This window comes from Chiroxiphia lanceolata, chromosome 25, assembly GCF_009829145.1.
Source record: "Chiroxiphia lanceolata isolate bChiLan1 chromosome 25, bChiLan1.pri, whole genome shotgun sequence".
NCBI classification, from domain to species: domain Eukaryota; kingdom Metazoa; phylum Chordata; class Aves; order Passeriformes; family Pipridae; genus Chiroxiphia; species Chiroxiphia lanceolata.
Genome location: NC_045661.1, coordinates 4169957 through 4194073, shown reverse-complemented (window position 1 = coordinate 4194073; position 24117 = coordinate 4169957). Strand labels below are relative to the sequence as shown.

Genomic DNA, 24117 nt, shown 5'->3' with positions numbered 1-24117 from the left:
AACCTGAAACAGTGAAAAGTCGAGGTTATTCACAGCTTTGCACTTAAATAATAGGAAGAGATGGAACACAAGACATGCAGATTTACCAAGTCTTTAAGGAAAAACCAAGAAAAGCACTGAAAGCCCTTAATGTTGCTCAGGTTTCACGTAGGGACACAGACTGGAAGGAGCCAAACCTGAAGGAGGAAGAGAAAAAGCCCAGAAGTACATACCAAAAAAAATCACAGAGTACAGCAAGTAAGATTTCAACCAGAAATGTGGGATTAACAGCAAGGCAAGAGGCAACAAACCCTTCCCCACTCCAGCACCTCCTTCACATCCCAGACCCCACTCTGGACAGAGGGATGGGTGGGATGTGCTCCAGAGGTTCCCTCAGACTTTTGGTGATTCTGTGTTTCTCCCTCAAGCTCAGGGGATTTCTGTGAACAAAAGGGCCAGGAGTGATCCCAGATAATCCCTGCACATCCCTCATGGATAAACTCCACTGATCACTGCTGGAGTCACACGGGGAGGGGAGAGCAGGAGGTGCCTCCACGCTCATTTTAATGGAAATGTCATTTTAAAGAGAACCTCCCCATGGCATTACAGCACATCCTGAGCTGGAAGGGACACACAGGCATCACCCAGTCCAACTCCTGGCCCTGCCCAGGACACCCCAACACCCCACCCTGTCCCTGAGGGCATTGTCCAAACACTCCTGGAGCTCTGGCAGATCTGGGGCTGTGCCAGTTCCCTGGGGAGCCTGTTCAGTGCCCAACCACCCAACCAGAAGCTCATCAGAGCACAAGGCAGATTGTATTTAACTACATTTAACGATATTCAGCTTTCCCCCTGGCTGAGGAGGTGATTCAGGGTGAGAGCCAGGCCCAGGCAGGCAGGGTTTGTGCAGGCTGAGCCCAGCCCAGCACAGATGGGCTGTTTCCATGCCCTGCACTAATTCCCTGATTTCACTGTGCTGGGCAGGTCAGAGCACAGGGATGTTCAGGGCCCTTTTCAAGCTCTCAGGAGGAAAGAAGTGGAGGCAGCTCTGAGCAGATTTTACCCCTTGAGTGAACATCAGTTGCTGCCTGTAAACGAACACACAAAGTATTTGGGAGTTCAAACTGCATGTTTGGGATTTTGAAAGGATAAACTCAGGGTTGGGACTGGGATTGAAAAGTTCTTTATCAGAATAAAAGTGACCCTCCAATTCAGGAAGTTCATCATGAGCACCCTGATGGCAACATCAGGGGATAAAAGACTAAAATGCATATTTGGGAATCAGGTGCTCTTTGCTTTAAAATGCTGCCACTGCCACAAGTCTTTGATTTGCAGTTTTGGGGCCCTGGCAGACCCCAAATCATCAGTTCTGAGCTCTGTGGCTCCTGCAAGTGTTTGCTTTGCTGTCCTTCCTTTTATCTGGCCTATTAAATTGTCCTTTCCTGTTGTAGAGGCAAAAATCATCTTCAATCAAACCAAATCCCTTTGGAGAACAAAGTTGTCCCTCTCCTGCTTCCTGAAGTTTTGGCTTTGAAAAACAAAGCATTCCATAACTTAGAAGGCTAAAAACTGAAATGAATCTGTACAGAAATCATATTTTGACAATACAGGCATTTTTAACTGAGTACTGTAGCATAGAGAATTTTAATTTAAATTAAAAGGCAATCAGAGTTAATAATTTTTATAGAGAAGCTTGATTATCTTGGACAGAGCTGAGAAACTTATTAAAATATGGAATAATTTCACAGAGTTTTAATATTCCTAAATACTTGTCATGTGTTAATTGTACCAAAAATATTCCTCATATTTTAAAACAAATATTTCAATTTTCTATTTTTGTTTTTTTAATTTAATTCAATAATAAATAAACACTTGCACAGCTGTCACAAAGGGAACTGCCAACGACTGCAGTGAACAAGCACCAGAATCTGTTTATCCCACTTTCCTCCCCCACCTTGGACAAAACCAAACAGCCCTTGAGACAACATACTGTGATCTGGAATCAATCCAGTCCCTGGTCTCAGCAGCAGCAAAACTTTATTCCCTCCAGCCTGAATCAGCTCAATGGCTCGTGTGTGAGTGATTCCTTGGGTGGGTTCTCCATTGATTTCCACTATTTGGTCACCAACCTGAGGAGAAAAGAGCAAGCAGGTGAGTCTCTGGGAATCTCTGACACTGTAAAGTGGTTTTTAGTTTAGAAAGAAAAAATTAAATAATAGAGGTAGATGCTTCTGTTTTCCCTCTCGTGCTGAAATCCACTCAGCAACAGTGACACCACTGCAGGGGTGATGAGCAGGGTGTGACCTGAGGCTCTGGGGGCTCACAGGTCACACAGGTCGTGTCCTCAGCCAGCTCAGGGAAAGAAAGTCCCAAAGTTCTCATTACTGACACATTCCACCACTTATTCACAAGGGATTTTTATTTACAAGTGATGGTGTTTATTTTCTATCTACTATTCATTTATAAGTGATGGGGCAGATCCCAGGAGGTGCTTGAATGTATTTTCCTTCTGGATCGTGGTGTGGAGGGAGCACAGGGATGAACCACACCTGAGTCACACCTGAGTGAGGTGTGACCCCAGGTGAGGTGAGGGGCACCTTCACCCAGTGCACAGCTCAACGGGGCACAAAATGGGGAATGGCAGGGAAGGAATTGTTATTCCAGGCAGGAGAGATCAGTGCCGAGGTCTCTGAGGCCAATTAACAACTCACAGAGGTGCTGGGCAGGTAATTCCAGCTCACACCAACCCCACAGGCTGCTGGAAAGGGGTTGGGATGAGCATCAAAAAGGGATGTCTGTTTGGGAAAATAGGAAAAAGGGAGGCCTATCTGGCACTGCCCAGAACAGCCAAGGGATGTCACTGCTGTGTAACAAGAGCAGCTCAAAGAGACTTGTCTGGGCTTCCTTAAATAAACTCTGCCAAAGGAGGTCAGTGCTGGCTCAGGGTGGGACAGGGACACGCTGACAGCTCAGCTGGGTGAGAAATTCCCCTTCAGTGTGTTAAAAGCACAGCCAGAAAGCGACACCGTGTCCAGATGAGGAGGGAGACAAACTGAATGACATGGGAAGGGTGAATCCCCCGGGGTTGGGAGAGCTCAGCCCCTCCGTGCTCTGAGCCCAGCTGGGGACACTGAGTTGGGGACACTGAGTTGGGGACACTGAGCTGGGGACACTGAGCTGGGACACTGAGCTGGGGACACTCCATGTCTGCACAGGGAGGATGAGGGGCCAAGGGATGGGAAGGGCTGCTGTACCCACACCCTACGTGGAAATCACTGAGGGAGCTGGAGCTCTCAGCAGGATTTTGCTGCCTCAGTCCCCACAGAGCCAGGGCACAGGTTGTCTGAGTGACACAGGGAACAGTCAGCTGGGACCTTAGAGAGTCAGGGAATATCCTGAGCTGGAAGGGACCCACAAGGATCATCCATCCAACTCCTGGCCCTGCACAGACACCCCAAAATCCCACCCTGTCCCTGAGAGCATTGTCCAAACACTCCTTGAGCTCTGGCAGCCTTGGGGCCGTGACCACTGCCCTGGGGAGCCTGTTCAGCCCAACCACCCTCTGGGGGAAGAACCTTTCCCTAAGATCCAACCCAACCCTGTCCTGGCACAGCTCCAGCCATTCCCTGGGTCCTGTCTCTGCTCACAGACAGCAGAGATCAGTGCCTGCCCCTCACAAGGAAGCTGCAGACCCTGATGAGGTCTGACCTCAGTCTTTTCTTCTCTGGGCTGAACAACCTTCTGGTTGCTCAAAAAGCAAAGCCCTGGAGATCAGTGTGACACCACTTAAAGAAGGAAAACAAGAGAAAATATTAGCACTGAACACCACACTTGTGTAGTCTCTGAAGAATGAGGGGAAAAAACCTCACTGACGTGAGGAATTGGATAAGAGAAGTTAACAATACTTAGAGTTCCACATCCAATTAAGCCTCACAGCAAGTATCTGTGTCAGCCCCATTCTGCAAATACAAACAGAGGCAGAACCATGTGCCAGTGGCCACAAGTGCAGGAAGCACCAGGACTGCAGTGGGATGGCATCTCATGGGCACCTGGCTCAGCTCCACACTCCAGCCTCTGAAAATCCAGCTCTGGGAAGTAATCACAGAGCCTCACCTACCACACCATTCTTTGCTTTTGTACCCATGTATTTGTTTTACTACAATATCTGAGAGTGAATTCCTCACACAAAGATAAGAATTAACATAACATTTTGAAAAAAATTAGGTTTGGATCTCCAGAGATGGCACAGAATGGCAACAGCACAATGTACACAGACACATTTCTTAAAAAATTCAGTGACTTGGACACAGATTCTCCTTTCAGCTTTCTGTTCCTCTGTGCAATCCCTTGCTGGGGTCCTAAAGTACCCTGAGGAGCTGGGTCAGGGATGTTACTGGAACTCAAGCAAGGCTGGACAGTTCCTTTTGGAGCTGTTCATGGATCTCTCCTCTCAAACCCCACAGCACTGCTGTCACTGCACAGGGACAGCTGGAAGAAGGGCAGAGGCCCAGCTGCTGTTCTGGGACCCTGTGCTCATGGAAAAACCAAGTTTCTTGCCAATTCAGGTAAATTAATGTGTCAGTTTCATCAATAAATTGATTAGAGAAGCCAAACTCACGTGCACTCTCCCATCCTTGACCGCTGGCCCGTCCTCAGCCAGGCGCAGGATGAACAAGCCCATGTTATATTCCTTCCCTCCTCGGAGGCTGAACCCAAACCCTCGAGGGCCCCTTTCCAGCTCCACTGGGAAACAGCCAGGACTCTGTGAGGAGGAGAAAAAAAAAAACCAAAACAAACCCAAGAGATGAGGACCTATAGGCAGATTTAAAACATTTGTTTCACACATTTCTGTATTTTGAGATATTTTAAACGGAATCCACCCCAGCTCAGGTGCGACTCGGGGTAATGGTTCCATTCCAAGTCTAAACACACAGAACATCTTCCCTTCTGAGAGATGAATAAAATCCTTTATGAAACTTTGCCAAAAGGGTCTGTAGTAGCTCCATGACAAGCCTTTTCTGTTTCTTTCATAATTATAATGAGAACTCCCTTATCCTAAGGAGATAATCAAATTTAAAGCACATGAGCAAGAACACTCCGTGAGACGCTTCAGTGCGTTTTTAAACACAGCTTTTCTACCCACATCTGACAGGGAAATGTTTAATTGTCCTGCTTTCCAGAACTCCGTGGCAATGCCACCGATGGATGAGTATTCCACGTCTCCACACCCTCTGGATGGGCTCCTGTACCTGGGAATGACGGCCAACACCTGGAGCAGCATCCGACTGTGCCACGTGCTTGTGCTCGGGCCAGGACAGACGGTAACCACCCGAGACTTCTTTCCCAGCTTCACCTTCTGTGGCTCCCCTGTGGAGAGGTGAAAGCACACGGATTTTACCTCCACACCAACCCCTCTGCCCAAGCTTTCCCCGCCGTTCCCAGCCCCGTTCCCAGACCTGTCTGCGCCGGGGGGGTTGATCTGGGCCGGTCCCAGCGGTCGGTGCTGAGGGGCCGGGCTCTGCCGGGCCGAGTTTGGCCCTGAGGGAGGCCCACGGTGCTCTGAAATCCAAACACAACCAACAGTCAGATGTCCTGGTTAGAACAGCTGGGACCAGTTCATCACTGGATGGGTGTAACCCAAAACTGTGTATTCTAGAGCCTTCCATGCCATTGCCCAGAAACTGTTACCAACAGACCATTTACACCCTCTGCCCAGAGCAGCCCTGACTCCTCAGGCTGTAAACTGGGTGTTCAGAGGCCTGGGAGACAAGAGGGTGCTCCTGTCCTCACACCCAGTGTGGAACCCCTGAGGGAGGTACTGGGCATTCCTGCCTGAACCTGAGGATATATAATCTTGGAGTCTTGGGACTTTTTTAACCACTTGTGGGATCCAGAGGAAGACTGCAGACCACCACTCTCAACCAGACTGCAATCACCAGACTCAACCAGACTGCAACCACCACTCTTGACCAGACCAGCACTCTCACCAACAAGTTTTCCCTTCTCCTTTTCCTTTGGACTCAGGGGGTCAAACGAACACCACTCTGTTCATGCCCCAGGGTGCTGGGTTATACATTTGGGTTTTGTGGGTTAAAACCAACTGTTTGTCTGTATAATCATATTTATTGTATTATTTTATTAAATTGTTATTCTGATTTATAATCTCTCCTTTGAGTTGAGTTCATTTTCCCTGCTGGTTTACCTTTAAACCAGCACACAGACCTTCCCAAATCCACAGCTGGGATCACAGTGACCACCAGAGCTGCTGCTGCACCCAAGGAATCCTTGGGCTGAGCTGAGCTAGCTCACACACAAGGATTTTCCACTCCAGGAACACAAGTGCAGCTCATTGGTTCCATGAAATAAACCCCTGTTTTTATTCTTCTCTGTTTTTATCCTTTCATTCTGCTTTCCCTTGGAAAAACAACAAAATTTTGTGGATCCAGACATGGACAGAAGGGTTTTGAGGTGCTAAAGGCCAGAAGGGATCAGGGGGTGGTCAGATCCATTATATGGGATATTCAATGTAATAAAATTTTGTAAGGGATTAAGAACAATGTCCATCTGAGAAATACTGCTTTGGAAAAGTAAGGGAATGAGGATCTGCAGGATCAATGGGAATTTGGAGGTGAAGACCCCAAGGAAGGAGGGAAACTGCCAACTTATTTAAGGCACCACAGAGTTTTCTCCTGCCCAGCTCCAGGGAAGGTGAGGGACTGGTGCCACAGCCACACTGGGGGATAAGTTCACTGGCAAATTATCAACAGGGATTTTTAAAGTGCTTTGCCTTCTCCCAAAAGCTGAGTAAAAATTAAAGTATAACATTTTAATAAAATATTTTAATATAGCTTATTTTCCCTTCCACGGAAAACAGTGATTATGCACTTTTAAATCCACTGCATTTATGGACAAAAAACATGTTTCAGGACACAAAATGACTCTGTCATTTAAGAATAAGGAACCACAGTCCATGCAAAAAGCTGCCAAGATGAACTTTTGTGCTGAATTAAAAACTAATAAACTCCTTTTTCCCTATGAAGGTTAAAATAATAAACCCAAGCACCAAAACTAGAGATGTTCCAGCACTTTTAGATGCAGCAAATTAGTGCATTTCTTAATTAAGAACAAAAAAATTCCATTAAAATATAGAAAGTGCTCGACCATCTTAAGGGAAGGGAAATTTAAAGCACATTAAACTGAATTTCTCAGGTATGTGAGGCCTCCCAAGCCCTCCATGGTGCTGGTCCTGTGACATGCCTTAAAGAGGTTTTTCTCTAGAGACAGAATGTCAACTTTTACTCCTGGTTTATCCTCAGATTTTTAATTTAGAAGCACAGGCAAGAAAAATGCCATCTGTTTGTAGAAATCCTGCAGCCTGCTCTCGTGTGTTCCCAGCTAATACATGACAAAAGCTGACAGGCTCCTGCTTTGGTGAAAAATGTTAAAGAATCTCTTCTGGTGCATGAAGGGGAATTCGTTTATTCCCATGAAAAGCAAAGATCACAGGCCTGGGAAGGCTGGGGGGGGACCAGCCAGAGGTTTTATTGCCACTCCCAGAGGACAGTGCTGGGGAACAGCAAACTTGATCAAGACTCGTGGTCTGTGAGGCTGAACAGCTTCCAGAAAAAAGAGCATTTTGGGTTTTTTTTTGGAGCTGCATCCTGCATTTTCCTCAGTGTGAAGCACCTCTCTGAGGTTCAGCTCCCTCCCTGCAGTGCCTGAAGCCCTGACTCACTCCCAGCCAGCTGGATCTCTCTGCTGTGAGCTAAACTCCGTTTCTCCAGCTACATCAAGGAGAATTTTAAAGTGGAAATATATTCCCACTTCGGTGGAGCAGGTTCTGCTTCTTTCTCCTTCATTGTCACGAAATCCTTTACATCTCAAACACGCCAACTCCAGCTCCCCTAAGCCACAGATTTCTTCTGACTGATCTTCACTCTGCTTCACTCTGCTTCACCCCCCTGCTACTGAGGGGTTTTTTCCCCTCTCTTTGTTGAGTCTCCACAGGTTCTGGTTTTATCTCTACATTTTGGCTGCAAATCTATAATTGAGGCAGTGGGAAAAGTTCTCACACAGAGTCCAGGTAAGGTCACGCCTAAATAATAGGTAAAAACACGATATTCAGAAAACTTATTCTGAAAACAAGTGGAAGGTGTCCCTGCTCGTGGCAGTGGGTGGAATGAGATGTTCTTTAAGGTCCTTCCAACCCAAACCAGTCTGGGATTCTGTGATTAAAAGCTGCAGAGAAACAGATCTAATTCAACCAACTCGAACTTCAGTTGCTTTATAAACATCACCCTGGGCAACTGCTTTGAAGTGTGTCCCTTCAAACTGGAATGAATCAGATTCGATAAAAATAAAAATCTTAATAGAAAAATAACAATTTATAGAGGTCTCTCTGCTTTGAGCATTGACAAAAGGAACATTAAGTCTTTGAAATTCTGTGTTACAGGCTGAGATGGCACGTTAAATATTTGCAACTAATGTGAAATTAGAGAATTATCTGCTGGCTTTATTCACAGTCTGGCTTTAGGTATTTATTATTTAAAAGGTGAAGGAAGCCAACTTTCTGACAAAATAATGATAATTAAACCCATAAGCAGCAATCCAGAGAAATGCAGGGTTGGAAAACAGCTTTTCCCTTCAAATGATTTGGATTTTACATATTTGTAGTGACCTGTTTGCATAGAAACAAACCTGTGGTGCCCAGTGGGGCCTGGGAGCTGACACCAAAAATAGTCCCCAAAGATGGGACTTTGCAGCCCCCAGGATTTACTTTGCTGCTCAGGTGACACAGCAGGTTTTGAAGGTGAAGGATTTGCAGAAAGACCCTGTCAAGGGTTTTTCCCCACGTGGTGGGATGTGACCCTTTGGCAGCCAGAACCACGGGATGTTTCTGTTGTATCCCAGGGGTGCGGCTTTAGGGAATCTGTGTGTTTTAACTCAGGGGTTTAAAGGGAGAGATTTGGAAAGCAGGAATCCCTGTGGCCTTAGGGCAGGGACAGAGGATCCTGGGAGCAGGTGCCTCACTGGGAACAAAGCTCACTGGGAACAAAGCTCTGGCAGCACCTGCAGCAGCAAGAAACGGGTAGTGCTGGGGTGCAAGATTTTCTCTCTGAGCATCATCCCCTGGCTGCTGCAGCCCCCTCACAGAGGTCATTTCTCCTCAGCTGGAGAACACAAGGCCTGGACAGGACATGTTTCTATGTCATCAGTGCTTTTTCTCTCACACATGAGAAACCAAGAGAATTTCTCTCACTCTGCATCGTGTTGTTAACACTTTATCTTTTTTTTTTTTTTTTGGGTGCAACCACCTTGGCAGCTGCCTCTCTCTGCCCCTGCCTGCCTTCAGCTCTTCTAGAGCAAACAAAGGAGCTTCCAAGTCATTCAACTTCCAGGAGCTGGACTCGATGATCCCTGTGGGTCCCTTCCAACTGAGGATATTCCACGATTCACCCTCTATAATTTCTGAGCATCTTCACTCGATTTAAGCGCAATAACTTCAGCAGAGACAAACACCAGACTCTGGCAGTGTGGTGGCAGCTTCCTTACCTTCCTCAGCCACCACAGTGAGGGTCACCACGTTGCCAGCATCCTTGATGAGCTGCACGATGCTGTCGTGGGAGAGCTCCACGATGGACTGGCCGTTCACCGCCGAGATCCGGTCGCCCACCTTCAGCTTCCCGCACTGGTCAGCGGGGCTGCCGTCGATCACCCGCCCGATCTTGTGGGGAATCACTGGGGACCAAGGACAGCCACAGCAACACCTTAATACCCACAGAACACCCTGACTAGGAAGGATCAAAGTCCAGCTCCCAGCCCTGCACAGGCCAACCCCAAAATCCCACTGTCTGCGCGTCGAAGAAGCGCCGCGCGGACCCGGAATCGCCACGGTCGTCCCGGAGAATCGCTCCCGCTCCAAAGGGTGGCACTGCTTTACAAGGAAAACCTGCAAACCGTGAGGAATGCTCCACTGGGAGTGAACTGAGCCAACCCAACAGCACGGCCCTGTCACGGTACAGGGTGTTGTGCCTGAAGGAAAACACGGCGAGGAAATGGGTCACATCTGCAGAGGGATGAGTGAGAGCGCGTGGCCCCGCAGCGCTCCGAAGCAGTTGGGTTTTGCCACTCAAAATGTAGTTTTCCATTTCATGCATCCACCCTGGAGCGCTGTGTGGGCTCAGAGACAATTAGGGATATCCAGTGTAACACAGAAATCTGGATGCAGGGGTAAATTCTTCCTCCTTGCAACTGAAAATTAACCCTTAAATGCACTTCAAAGAGAAATCAAACGTGTCCTGCCAGGGACTGACTCAGTAACCTGGTGAGGAACTCAGCAGTGACCCTGAGCATACCCAGCAAGGTGTGTTACATCAGCTCTGCACAGACCTCATCCCTTGCCCTGCTGAGATGAACCTGCACTTGTAATAATTATCTCCCATTTTATCCAGTTCTCCTGGGTTGGTTCCCTCAGTTCACCCCACAGTGACACTGTGTCCTGCACAGACTCCTCCAGAGGCCAAAGCAACGGGGCCAGAACACACAGAATGGGGAAAAGAGAAAATTTTAGGAAAAGTAGAAGGCAAAAAAGACTGATTTTAGTTCCTTTCCCAGAGGTGAACACAGAGGCAGAGCTACAGGCAGGAGGAGGGAGGGATGCTCCACTCCAGCACCTCTCCCATGGCTCAGCTTCACCGCAGTGCCCGTGGCTCCTGTGCTCTCCCCACCACGAGCTGTGCTGGTGCTCAGGAAGGGATCCTGTTTTATGGTTTGCTGCCCCAACATCATCTCTGCAGAATGCTCTGGGCAGCCAGGGAGCTGCCATGGTGACAGGAGAGACCTTCCAAAACCTGGGGCAAGGAGCGCTCGTGGAGCTGCCCCTGTGCTGACGTGGCCCCGACAGAGCAGATCTGCATCACATGAAAGCACAGCAGTCAGCAGCTTTCCCAGGCATCCAAAACAGCCTCTCATTCATCTGGATCCCTGAAAGCACAGCAAAGTTGGCTCCTGTCCTTCCCAGATCTCTCCTCAGGGCTTGTCTGTGCAGGAACCGCTGCACAGCTCCTTTGTAGTTCATTTCCAAGCACCTCCCAGACAAACCTCCACATGTTCCATAAATGCCTTCCCTGGTACTTCATGTGAAAGCCTCTTTGCATCTCCAAGGCCTGAAGCAGGTTTGATGGACACCTGTTTTCCACAGGTGCTGCTCTCCCAAGCACACTTTCTCTGAGGAACACCAAGCACCTGCCTGGATTATCACCTGCCTTTCCAAAACCACCAGAGCAAACCTGAAACACTTCCACAGTGTCACAGAATCCCAGACAAACTGGTATGGGTTGGAAGGGACCTTAGAGCCCATTTCATTCCACTCCTCCTGCCATGGGCAAGGACACCTTCCACTAGGCCAGGCCATGAGCCACCCAGGATTAAAAAGCCACCAAGGATCATTTTAATGAGCCAGCACACACAGAAGTCACTGTGAAGGAACAGACACTGATGCCTTCTAGCCTTTAACATGAGTTTAAATTTTATTTACACTTCCCTTAATAGATTGGTTTTTAAATTATTATATAAACCTGAGAGCCAACTGTGAAGAGTGAAGCACTGCAGGGTTGCAGACTTAATTGCTGATTACTTGACTTAAAATAGCCTGGTTAAAATATCCTGGCATCTATCCTGAAGAACCCAGGAGCTTCACATTAAACTGTGGCACAGACAAGTTCTGCAGAGCACAGCTTGTGGATGCACCAGTGCCTCTTTCCCTGTGTGTTAGAAACAGCCTGGACCACAGGGCTTGTGTTTCCAGCACTGGAATTGGTTTCAGTTGCCTTCTATTTTCAGTTCTAACATCAAATAAAGACGGATTTGCAGCAGATCCTCAGACAAAAGTGGTGTCTGTAGCACAGTTATATTATAATTTATATTGCAGATCATATGAGGAGTGGCTGAGGGAGTTGGGGGGGCTCAGCCTGGAGAAAAGGAGGCTGAGGGGGGACCAGGACCAGATTCTGATTCTATGCCATACAAATTCAGCACAATGCTACTTAGAAACAGGTTTTTTCTGTGCTCCTGCTGGTTTTTATTGTGCAGTAAAATGAAGTGAGAAAACAGAAGTGTCTGAGGCTCAATAAAAAAAAAGATATTTTCATTACTATGTCTGGAACCAGCTGAGGAAGTTTCAGGTGATTTACACCAAGGAACTAAAGGAACTGAGTATTTCAGGAGTTATCTGTACCTTCATGTCAGTGAATTGGGTTCATCTGTGGGTGACCACCTAAGCCTGTATTTCAAGGGCTGACAGAGATAACCCAAACCTGATGCCAAAGGAAACGAATCCCAGAGATGATCCTACTCATCCCCTCGTGCCAAAATGACTCAACATCCTCTCCCTGGCCCTGCCAGGTGAGCAGCAGCCACCAGCATGAGCAACACAAACACACCTGATGGCCCTGAGCAGACCTGCTCCTGTGCAGGATCCTTCCCTGGACTCCAGACCTTCCTGCCAACAGCTTCTCCTCACTACTGGTCACACCATTTCTTCTGGTTCAGCTTTTAACCTTGGTTATTTTGCTGTTTATCCTTACAGCTATGCCTGAGCTATGTTCATGTCTCACAACTGCAATACCACACCAGGCTACTTTTTCATTTTGATGAACTTCACAGACACTCTCTGTCTGACAGCAACAACTTCATTGCTTTCCTCCAAGCACTGCAGCCTCTCCTTTCTCAGAGCCCCAGAATAAATTTTACCTGATTAGGTAAAATAAAGCCAAGGCTGAAACTATGCTTCCATTAAAATGCCAGCGAATTAACGAAGTGTGAAAATCTACATCACCACCAAGGCCTGACAAATATCCACATCCCAAACACTGCCCTGTGGCAAGTGCACAGTCCTGTGGACAGGCTGGTTGTGTGGGATATACACTCCCCTGCTCCCCATTTATGTCACAGGTGGGTGAAAAGCAGCACAGACAAGAAGCAAGACAGACCAAGGCTCAGCTGGAAAGGTAACTGTGTGAGTAACACCAGCACTGCACAGACAGAGAAATCCCTGGAGAAGCTGCAGCCAGGCTGGGCAGTGGCAGAGCCACCAGGACATGGCACTTACCCCCAGGAGGAGGTTTGTTCTTGGAGGTGAGGATGACAAAGCCAAACCCTTCGTTCTCCTTCCGCTGCAGACGGACATCGTACACCTCTGGGCAGGGCTGGTTGGCAAAGTCCCCCCTGCCGGGGCGGGGAGAGCCATTCTGAGCCAGGACAGGCTGGGCCTCCTCCTCCTCTGCTGGCTTGTCCCCTGGCAGGTAACAGACAGACAACAAATAAGGAACAAACCACACCAAGCAACTCCAGCACAAGTCGGTGGCAGTGCCAGCACGGGGTGGCAACGGCGGTCACTGATCAGAGCAGGGACCGTTGTCAGCTCTAAATCCCATCCCAGCTCTGTCATTCAGGGAGTCACGGACAATAATCTGCTCTAAACTGCTGATCTGGACACTGATCTAAAACTGCAGAATCACAAGATGCTGCCCTGGATCAGCTCTGGTTTGAATGCTACACGATGATGGCAAAGGACTTGAGAATATGACATGTGGAAGGTTCCCTGTCTGTGGCAGGGGCTTGGGATGAGAAGAGCTTTATGCTTTTCCAACCCAACTCATTCCATGATGTACAGAAAACAGACTGGGTTATTACTCAATTTTCATAGCTTTAGTGCCTGTTTTAACTACTACCTGCAAAAAGGTTTGAAGAAACCACCCCTACATCATAATTTTCAGAGCCTTCCCTGTGCAAGCAGTTCAAATTAGCAACCACCAGAGCATCAGCTTATTAAATTCTGCTTTTCTCCACTTACTCAGAGCTACAGCTGACCTTCCTCAATCTCAGGCTGCTCAGCTTTAGTGCAGAAATTAAAGACTGAAATAAATGATTTCAGAGCATCTTCAGTGGATGTGCTTACAAGCCCCCAAGTGCTCTGTGTGTCCTGCAGCCCCTCTGGGCAGTCAGACACCTACCACCGAAGAAGATCTTCCTCCTGACTGTGAGCAGGACCTGCCCATTCCGTGCAGCACTGGTCATCAAATCCAGAACCTGCTTGTGGGACTTCCCTTTCACGGGGACCCCGTCGATGCACATCAGCTCGTCCGCCGCCCGCAGCCGCCCGTCCTTCTCTGCTGCTCCCAGGGGGATGATGGCCCCGATGTAAATCTGTCACAGAGCACAGGCAGGGTGTTGGAATGGGAGCATGGACTCAGTACAACACGTAATGCCTGGAATCCAGGTGAATCCAGGCCGATGAGGGCTTTGGGAAGACATTTTTAATGATTATCTCCCTGTCCAGCTCCAGCAGAAACGCAGCCAGTGAGTGTGCTCTGCACAGGCTGACCCAGGAGACAATCCAGGAGCTCAAAGCACTCAATACACACTTTTTAAAAAGTTTTGGGGGATTTCTAACCCTCATTTTCATGAATTCTGCTCCCTTGAGAATATTTGTCAACTTGCTAAAAAGCCCAACTTTTGACATGAGCAAACACTTATTATATATATGATTTCTCAGACATCAGTGAAACAAAAGCCTCTGTCACTTATTCTACTTATTCCACTTTATTTTTTTACCAGGACTGGGCCAGAGTTTTTGGGGAAGAAGTAAAAGCTTTTGAAAGAACTCAGATTTATTTCTGAAAAGTTGCTTAGACAGCTCCACGCTCAAAGTTGTTTCAGTGCTCAGCTCTAGGTGATTACATAATGAATTCAAACATTATCAATTCTGTCTGCCCCCACCTCAGAAAGTGCTACTAAATATAACACAGATAGGAACACCACACTCTATTTCATATGCTAGCATCACTTTCAGATTAAAGGAAAGATTAAGGATAATTACAGCCAGTGCTGTTGGAGGTTAAGCAATGGTGGGCAGCTCATCTGTGCACAGCACTCATGACATCAGCTCCACACTCCCCAACAGCTATGGCTGTTATGGAAACAAAACACCACAAATGCTATAAAAAAAGTGCAGCAGAAGTAACATTCCTTGGGTTTGCTCTTTTCTTTAAATGCATGTTAGGGAGGGGAGGTTAAATAAAAAAAAAACAAAGCTAGCACAGGATCACAGCTGGGAATGGAAAAACTGAATTCCTTCACTGTAATCAGAAAACAATCTGTGTATCTATTCCAAAAGGTTTTCCTCTTCACTTGTCAGCTGAAGGAAAGGCCCCTGACATGCAGTGCTTCTTCCCAAAGAGAAATCTTTGCATTTTTGGACATAGAGGGGAATCTTCTGGGAGAACAGACTATCCAGGGGTGTCTGCACTGGCACCTGCCCAGCTGCCTCCAACTCCATGCCTTTCTAAAAGCTCAGTGGGAGAAGTGGGGGAAAAGGGGATGTGACCCCATCCCAACCCTCGCCTCGTTTCACTGCATGGAAAAGAACAGCCTGGTGGAATTCTGGCAGGGTGAGCAGCCCCTTCCTTCCACTCCACTGCTCCGGGGATGTGGAGCATTAAATCCCAGGAATGTTCTGTGCCAAGGCCACCACTGGGATCAGGTGGCAACAGGCAAAGGTTGGGCACCAGCACAGCCCTTTTGAGGGCTCCTGGGACACAGAAACAGCACTGGCATCATCAGCCTGACAGAAAACCACTGCCAAAGACAGGCTCGGGACTGAAGGCAGCCACAAAGAGGGGAAAAGAAAGGTAATCTGGATTAATTCCTGATCTTTGAAAGGCAGGCGTTGAACTGATCAATTCTGCCATCACTGAAGTGTCTGGAATGCTGGGAAGTGAGGATTACAGAGGATCATCCTAACAGGAACACACAGGTAACACTGAACAGGTCCACTTACAGGCTGATCCGGCCCGTCCCCTCCAAGCACCCGGAAACCAAAGCCTGACTCTTGTTTTCGCAGGAAAACATCCAAATCTCTCGTGTTTGGAGCTAAGAAAAAACATTTCAAAACATGTAAGGAGCTAATCTTGGATTACTGAAGGATTATGCTCTGATAGTACATTCTGAGGTGTCTTATTGACAAAACACAGTAACCAGAAATACAGTAAATAATAAAACAGCAAGATATTCAGTGATGTTCTCTTTCCAAATGGGAAAAATCAATTTTTAAAAGAGAAATCACAGCTACATTCATGCAGTGGGCCAGGATAAAAGCCAGTCTAACGCAGCTCAGAGTTACTTCTATAAACTCTGAAAAGGGCAGCTCTACTTCAGGACTAGATCACCCTCAAGACCATTTCTGTAATTAACTGTTTTACTGCAAATACAGTTAAAACATTTTAATTATTTTTTAAAAAACATTTTAATTATTTTTTTTTTAAATGTGTTCCAAAGTTTTCCGATTCCTGCATGAATTATGCATTTTTTGAAACTTTTTATCCACAGGAGGTTAAGAAACTCAGTAATAACAAAGTCTCAGTAGTTTTACCACACATACGACAAAGAAAAAATTCCTTCATAATCGAGTATTTTCAAGTTGATTTACTCACGTTTGTCCTCATAAATAGTCTTAGACTTCAGGTAGACTTCAGAAGGGTCCAGTTTGGGAGAGCCTGATCGCACAGCAGAGGGTGGGAAGGGCATGGGCTGTGGGATGGGATCACTGACAGCTTCCAAACTCCCTGAACTGTCCTGCTTGTCCTTCTGAAACACACCCCGCCCACAAAATCCAGATTAAACCAAAGCAGAACTGAATTTGTGGGGGCAAAGACAAGGAACACCAAGCAGAAGAGAAACAAGGGAACAGGGGAATAAAATTATGACTCAGTGTAGATTTTCCAGTGGATTTGTCTGACCAGAGGACTGAAGTCTTCCCCTGTGGGACACGGATTTCTACTGGAGACTGGGTTGAGAAAGGGGTTTGAAGGGGCTGATGCCCAGAGAGGAGTGAAGCTGGGCAGATCCTGGTGGTTACCAACACATGGGATGAAGTGGGGTGTACAGGACAGTCATGGTTGCAGAAGACCCCAAATCCTTGCCAGGCACCTGCCAGGCTCTGGAGCTCAGTCCAGGCCCATGGGCACACACTGCTTCCCCACGGGCACTGCCTCCTGCCCTCTGCCAAGGACATCCCCACGAGCACCAGGGGTGTTCCCAGCCAACACCAGGAGTGCCAAAGGCAGTGTAAACACAGGCCAGGAGGACACACCTGGGTGGTTTGAGGCATTAGAACCCACTATTTGCCTTTTCATGATCTGAGAGCTGCAACAGTCCTGTCAGTATTTCCCAAAGAAAGGACACCAAGCATCCTTGTGGTCTCTCACCCTGATTTCCAATGAACTGTGCACTAAAGTAACTCCAAATACTTACTCAGGGCAGAAACCCAGCCTGGAAAACTTGCATGTGGCTGAATCACAACAGGAGCAGAGCAGAGTTAGATCTGCCCTTTCACCAAGAGCACAAGAAACTGCCCTGAGCCATTCAGCAGTTTGACACTTCTTGTGTGTTTATAAACACAAGAACTTGCCCTTTTTAAGTGAGTTATTTTGCCACACTGCTTAATGCCACTGAGCATTGAGTGCACGTGTTGGAAGAGAATGCCAGTCCCCAAATCCAAAGTATTTTTAGCATGGGAGCCACACTGCCAGGGCCTGTGCCCTCAAACTGCAGGGATTTCTGCCCTGATTTATTCAGGGTGGGCAGCTGGATGCTTGCAAGGGATGGAATCTGCAGATCTTATTGAGCACAGTCTGCTGAACACGTGTGTCTGTGTTATCCCACTGCTGGGATACGACTTCAGCACCCAAACAGCAGGATAAAGATAGAAAGAGAAGCTACATCTACATTGTGGTAATGGGGTTCTCCTCAAATGCACTGATTTGTTCTGTACAAGAAGCATTTTTAAAGAAACAGCTGTGCTCAAGTAGCCTAATTCATAACAGAAACATGCATGGTAAACATATGCATTAATATCAGCATTATTAAATCAGAGGGTATTTTATTAAGCCTGAGGATTCTTTACTGAGCTAATATATAGTAAAGATGGCCCAATAGATTGAACTTCCAAGAGTATCAAGCTAGAAATGCACAGCTACACAGAGACCTGCTGAAAATATGGATCCAAAGAGAAGCATTTCCAGAAGGGAGCACTAACCAGTCCATTAATTCTGTGTGAGGACTGAGAAGAATCAAAGTATCATAAACTTCCTTCAGAAATCCCATTCCACTTTAATAATTAGCAATGAAAAAAAGTAGATACACTCTATTTTGTTTCCCTTTTAATGAGTACTCTGACAGCAGCTGCTTAAGACAAAGAATTTGTGCCTGCCAAGTAGACGTGGTTTTGCTAAAGCATTTTGTAGATTATTACAGGGAATAAAATCCAGAGGAAATGAGATTACAAAGCAGGTCAGAGCATGCACACAATCAGCCATTTCAGAAAATAATGATAGAACTTGATAATCATGACAAACCAACAATATTACACTTATCATCATACCAGACTGTTGCTGCATTCTTGATTCTTCAGTAGTAATGAGAGAGATATCCAACATCTCCATTAAACAGCTCAAAAACCTCAAAGGAATATTTCCTGTTCATTAGACCATATTTAAGAGCCTGTTTTGCAACCCTAAACCCCTGAATATTCTCCATTAGAAACCAAGTTAAATACATCCTCAATACTCACCCCTTTGGCAGTTTTAGTAGGTGAGGGTGGACCTGAAGAAAATAGAAAGTAATTTCAATAGTAGGTTCCTAAAAGTTTAAACAACATTACAGCAATATAATCAGCTCCTCCTGGGGTGAAAACTGTAACTTCTGCTTCACTCTTCTGTGAAGTGACAAAGTGACCAAAACTATCACTTCAAAGAAGTTTCAATTAGAATTGAAAGCTGTACAACAATGAAAAATATCTATTTCTCTGTTTGCTAAACACTGGTCAGTCAACCAAATCACCCATCGGTTCCTGGGATAAGCAGACTTGTGAATTTGTCTGAGGGAATTTCACTTGCTACAAAGAAATCTAATTATTTCCTGAGCTTATTAGGGAATAGTAGCATTTCTACAGAAAAAGACCTGGAGATTTTTGCAAATATCAGTGACTGAAGTGACACTCTACATAAAGCCCGAAGAGACACTGAGCAGCCATGAGCTGCTTCATAATCCACTCAGCTCCCTCTGAGAGACACACACTCTGTACTACAGTTTTTGGGGAGAAGATGCATCGTGGTCTGTGACTGACAGTCAGCGTAGGGGTAAAAATATGCAAATGAAAAATAAGAATTTTTCTGCTATTCCCAGTGATCAGCTCCACCTCTGCTGATGCTTCCCCCTATCTCCTGCAATCCCCTGTCCATTACAGCCACAGTTACTGGAATGCATTTGGAGAGCCTCAGGAAACTCAGTCCCATCATATGCTTTGCATTATGCTGGAGACCACGTGTTTGCTTTAGCACTCCCCAGACACTTGGAAGAGACAGTGCATAAACATATCATCATATAACTTTTGGGGAAAAAAAAAAAAAAAGAAGAAAAACCAAACCAAAACCCCAAACAAAACCCTAGCAACCCCAAAAGCTCAGGGGGATAAATTAAACTCAGAACATAACAGCTCAGACTCATAATGAGCTGCTGCTTAGCTGTCAAGACTGGACACGATTTAGGTATCACACTACAAAATGGACTTTATGAAAAGCTTATAACCAACATGATAACTGTAAATGTGTGTCTGTACCTCCTCTTAAGATAAGCAGTGGCACCTCTGCCCCTACTGGGAACTGCTTGAGCACCTCCACCACCTGCAGGTGGGTCAAGCTCTGCACGTTCTGGTGGCAGATCTCCTTGATGACGTCGCCTTTCTGCAGGCCCTGGCACCACTGGCTGTCCAAAATCATCTTCACCTTCTGCCCCGTGGGGCTGTCTGCGATGGCAAACCCGAACCCCTTGGGCCCTTTGACCAGGGGGATGGTGACCAGCTCTGGCTGGGAGCCCCCCGAGGAGGCCAGGGAGACCCTCTGCTCCGCCGCGTCCATGGAGGGGCCGTTCAGGCGCCCGTTGACCAACATGGGGCCCATTTTCCCATTCTGGTCCAACACAACTGTCCCTGCTACCAAATCTTGGCTGGGCACAGCAGCATCTCCTCCCTTGGCCACCGGAGGGCCGTTGATGATGGGTGTGGCTGTCACGATATCCACCACGGGGTCCTCGGTGTCGTCAGGGAGGGGGTAACCCCGACACAGGGTCATGTTCACATACTGATTGACAGGAACCAGCTGGAACATCTGCACAACATCTGCATGGGTATGGCCAAGCACACAGCTCCCATTGATGTCCACGATGACATCACCTGTTGCAAAAGGAAGTTCAACAGCGTCAAAAACAGAAGCAAAACCACCCACACCTGGACCCAAGAACAAAAGCCTTACCTGGAGGAAATCACTGGGCAGGCTTCAAACTAATTGGCTCCTGGCTAATGTTGCCAAAAAAGCACGCAGGATTTCCTCTCTGCTTTTATTCTGTTTCATCTCAGAACACAGTGTGCTAAATATATAAAGTTTAATCTGCAGCAGATTTAAAAAATGATACTGTGCAGCCACGGGAGATGAAGCAGAGCACGCACACTCCTGCAAGCAGATGTCTTCTGCCTTAATTCATATTGTACAGCATCCTAAACCCAATCCAGAATAAATCGGATTTTTTTTGGCCCTGTGTTTATTTTAGGACTGGCTGAACTTAAGCTAGGATTGCACCCACACACATTCCATACTATTACACTGCTGCCACACGTGGCTCAGAATGTATTTTCAAAATAAGTGAAAGTGGGTTTCGGATCCTGAAACCTTGTTTTGTGTTTCCATCATTTTGATGTGAAACTTTGCACGTGCAATACAATATTCCCTGCAAACTGCCTTATCCCTCAAATGCCTGGGCATCAGTAAAACAGGAACTCTCTTATTATTCCATGAACTGCAACAGGAATAGCTGCACATCTTTTCATTCCAACAGTTCTGCAGGATTGTTTTCACTTTTACAGAGGTGGAACATGAACCACACGCAAACAAGTTCAAATAATATGTCAGCAAAAAAATAGGAAATTGTTTCACAATTAAATAGAATTAAATCATTCAAAAGTCTTCTTATCTGAAGAGTTTATGTGATACATAAAGAAGCACTTTGCCTTTTCTGGTATGTAAACCATATAGTAAGCTGAACTTAATTAAACATATAGTAACAATGAAAAAGTGTGCAAGTCTTCATGAATTGTAGGAACCCTCATCTCTCTCTTTTCCTCACTTGGCCAGCTCACACAGCTTTGCTTCCTCATTCCTGCTGCAGTTTTTTTGCAGTTTTAATACTTGGTGCTACGTTTTTTGGCAGCAATGAAGCAAAACGCAGACCAGGATTCAGTAACACTGTTTTTCCTTTATGTATAGAGAGGGAACAAGTCTATGAACAACCACGAAGTCAAATGTCTTAGCTAAAGTACTGAAATCTTCAGAAGTGTCCTCAAAGTAGGTTTTTATCTAGAACACTGCTTCTTTTCCTTTTCAGCCACTGATCTTTCAGAAATCTGAAAACTATTTCATTTAGCGAGGATGTGGATGGAGTCATCCAACCTCCTGTGCCTCGAGCTGTGCTCTCCAAAGCACCCCAGGAAATGGAAGTTTTAGAGAAATAATACTTGACCTGGAGCAATTCTCCCATCTTGTGCAGCAGGTCCATCTTTTAACACATTCTTCACCTGGAGGAACTCGTCAGGCCTGTCCCCTCCGATGATTGTGAAGCCAAATCCCATGGTGCTTTTTTTCAGGGATGTCCTTATAAGTGCTCCTGTGAGCTGGGATGGATCTCGAGTGAAGAGAGACTTCCCTGGTCCTTTGAATTAGGGAATACAGAGACAGGAAAGCAGGGTTAGCTCTGGTAAGTTTTTTGTTTGTTTTTTAAAGTGTCAGGAAGGTTAATGATTTGTTTATTGCTGGTTAATCTCTGCAGCACCATTAGGGAGTAAACAAACAGGACAGTGCTACATTAATTTCCCACCTGGGTTTAGGGAATGGAAAAAAGAAGAGGTTTTTAGAACAGATTGTAACAGAGCTGTATCTAAACCTCCCACCTCGAATTCCCAGTTGTAATCCTTGAATACCAAGCTTAAAGTAAATCAAAAGCATGAAAACTCCAGGTGTGGTTTTACCTGCATCTTCCAGCTGGCTCTTCTAACCCTCCACACATCCCAAAGCTGCTTATGACAACCAGCTTCAGAATGATCAAAATGATTTAAAAGCAGGCTTAGTACCTCAGTTCAATTTTCACATTAAAAAATCCTTCAAAAAACCCTACAGATTTGGGAGGGCAGCACTGCAGTGGCCAGCAAAAAGACAAGGTTATAATGCCTTGATGAATTCCAAAACAGGGTACTTACAAAGCACACCTGCAGATAAAGAGAGAAGTGACAAAGACCACAATAATCAGTGATACCTGATTTGGAAGGGCCAGCATCAGCCTGTCCTAGCTGCTTTTTCCTTTTGGCTTCCAATACTGGATTTTCAAACTGAGTTTTCTGGTTAATGTGACTGCAGACACAGAAAAGGCAGGTCAGGGTTTCAGCAGGAAACATTCTGCCCATTGCCCAAAATCACAACCCCAAAGGATACATCTACAAACAGTATTTTTTAATATCTCAGATGAATGCTCTGGAGGAATGAAGGATAAACTTCCATAATCAACCCTGAAAGCATGTTTGTTCTCTCAACAACCTGATTTACTTTGAGAGCCAATAAAATTTTACTCCCTTTAATTACCAGGTAGAGTTGTAATAGCTTAGAACTGAGCAAACCTGCTTTTTCTCTTGACCCATCTACTTATAATGTTTACAAACTCAGGTATCACCTTTTTACTGCAGATGCCAGTACAGTAGAGAGGGGAAAAAACAGTAAATTTGAGCATAATTTAAATATTTCGGCTTTGCAAAGTGAAAAATGTTTGCTCATTCTCTGAAGCTACATTTTCAACTCTGTTCATTTTCTTCTCCATGGTTAAGGAGAGATTTAATTTCCTCTGGCCTGAAGGAGATTCCAAAGAGCTCTTGCAGCAGTTTAGTGGTTATTTACTTGTCTCTTTGGAGACAGCAATGAGCTACAAGTTATTTTTGCTCTTTTACAGTTATCAGGTGCCACTCTTAAATCAAATGACCTTGTTTTTATTAAAGCTAAGAAAAATTACATTAGCTCATTCACATTAATAAATTACTTTGGTTGCTACTTGCTTTCCTTCCCCAAATGAAATACACTCCAGTAAGTCTTCAAGGTCACACCATGAATTGTCCCACATGCCAGTGCTGCAGAAGTTTGTACCATGAACTCACCGCTCCCAGAACTGTTTTTACTGGACATATTTAACACCTTCATAAAATCCCAGAATGGTTTGGGTGGGAAGGGACCTCAAAGCCCATCCAGTTCCACACTCTGCCATGGGCAGGGACACCTTCCACTAGACCAGGTTGCTCAGAGCCCCATCCAACCTGGCCTTTCATTGCATTACAACCTACACTTATCAAGCTCAATTTATTTCCTGCTCAATTTATAACAATGTCAAAACAATAACTGGCACTTACTCAACATAGTATGTTCCATACTGAGGGTCTTCTATTTTCTCCCATCCATAAGGAAGTTCTGCAATCAGAAAGACCAAATTCTCCATTACAGTGGAAAGCTACCCACAGATATCAGAGTTTTTATGAAAGATCACAGAGACTCGTGGAAAACATGAGGAAAGTGCAGGTCCTATTTTCTTCCCTGATGAAGGTTATGCATCTGTTCCAGGGAATCTGAAGCCCTGTAACTCTCACTCTTTCTTCCACTAGATGATGAGACTTATATTCAACAAAAATCACACCACTTTAAACATACAGTGAACTTAAAGAATCCTGGAAGTCACATGCAAAAAGCTCCTTTCAATGGTAAACTAAAATCTGGTAAGATGGTGCCCAGCAGTTCATGACTGACTGAGGGTGGTAAGCAGTTAACACAGAGGTCAGATTATTCTAGTTATCCTGACTATGTTAATTCAAATATTAGAATAATGGATGCAGCCAGTAGCCAGGCATTTTAAAGATAAATTTGCCCTGCAATCTTGTTGGAGGCTGCCCTAAGTTTGACAGTAACAGGAGTTTCCCGAGCATATGACAGCATGTTACCAATT

The 24117-nt window shown here is 45.9% G+C and overlaps 1 protein-coding gene across 4 annotated transcripts in view; it reads right to left on the bottom strand.

Moving 5' to 3' along the window:
* The window catches only part of MAGI3 (membrane associated guanylate kinase, WW and PDZ domain containing 3), a 68092-nt gene that overhangs the window by 3390 nt on the left and 40585 nt on the right, over window positions 1-24117 (bottom strand). For 2 of the 4 annotated variants that reach the window (XM_032710384.1, XM_032710386.1), the window contains exons 7-20: window positions 23531-23588; window positions 22396-22490; window positions 21607-21795; window positions 19655-20266; window positions 18608-18639; window positions 16470-16623; window positions 15818-15909; window positions 13992-14184; window positions 13088-13273; window positions 9532-9717; window positions 5436-5538; window positions 5229-5346; window positions 4598-4741; window positions 1970-2108 (exon numbers count right to left, since the gene is read on the bottom strand). In XM_032710384.1, the coding sequence (XP_032566275.1) occupies window positions 1970-2108; window positions 4598-4741; window positions 5229-5346; window positions 5436-5538; window positions 9532-9717; window positions 13088-13273; window positions 13992-14184; window positions 15818-15909; window positions 16470-16623; window positions 18608-18639; window positions 19655-20266; window positions 21607-21795; window positions 22396-22490; window positions 23531-23588 (2301 nt within the window). Of the gene's footprint in view, window positions 1-86; window positions 177-1969; window positions 2109-4597; window positions 4742-5228; window positions 5347-5435; window positions 5539-9531; window positions 9718-13087; window positions 13274-13991; window positions 14185-15817; window positions 15910-16469; window positions 16624-18607; window positions 18640-19654; window positions 20267-21606; window positions 21796-22395; window positions 22491-23530; window positions 23589-24117 lie in introns of all 4 variants that reach the window. The other 2 variants (XM_032710387.1, XM_032710385.1) reach the window with 2 other exon arrangements.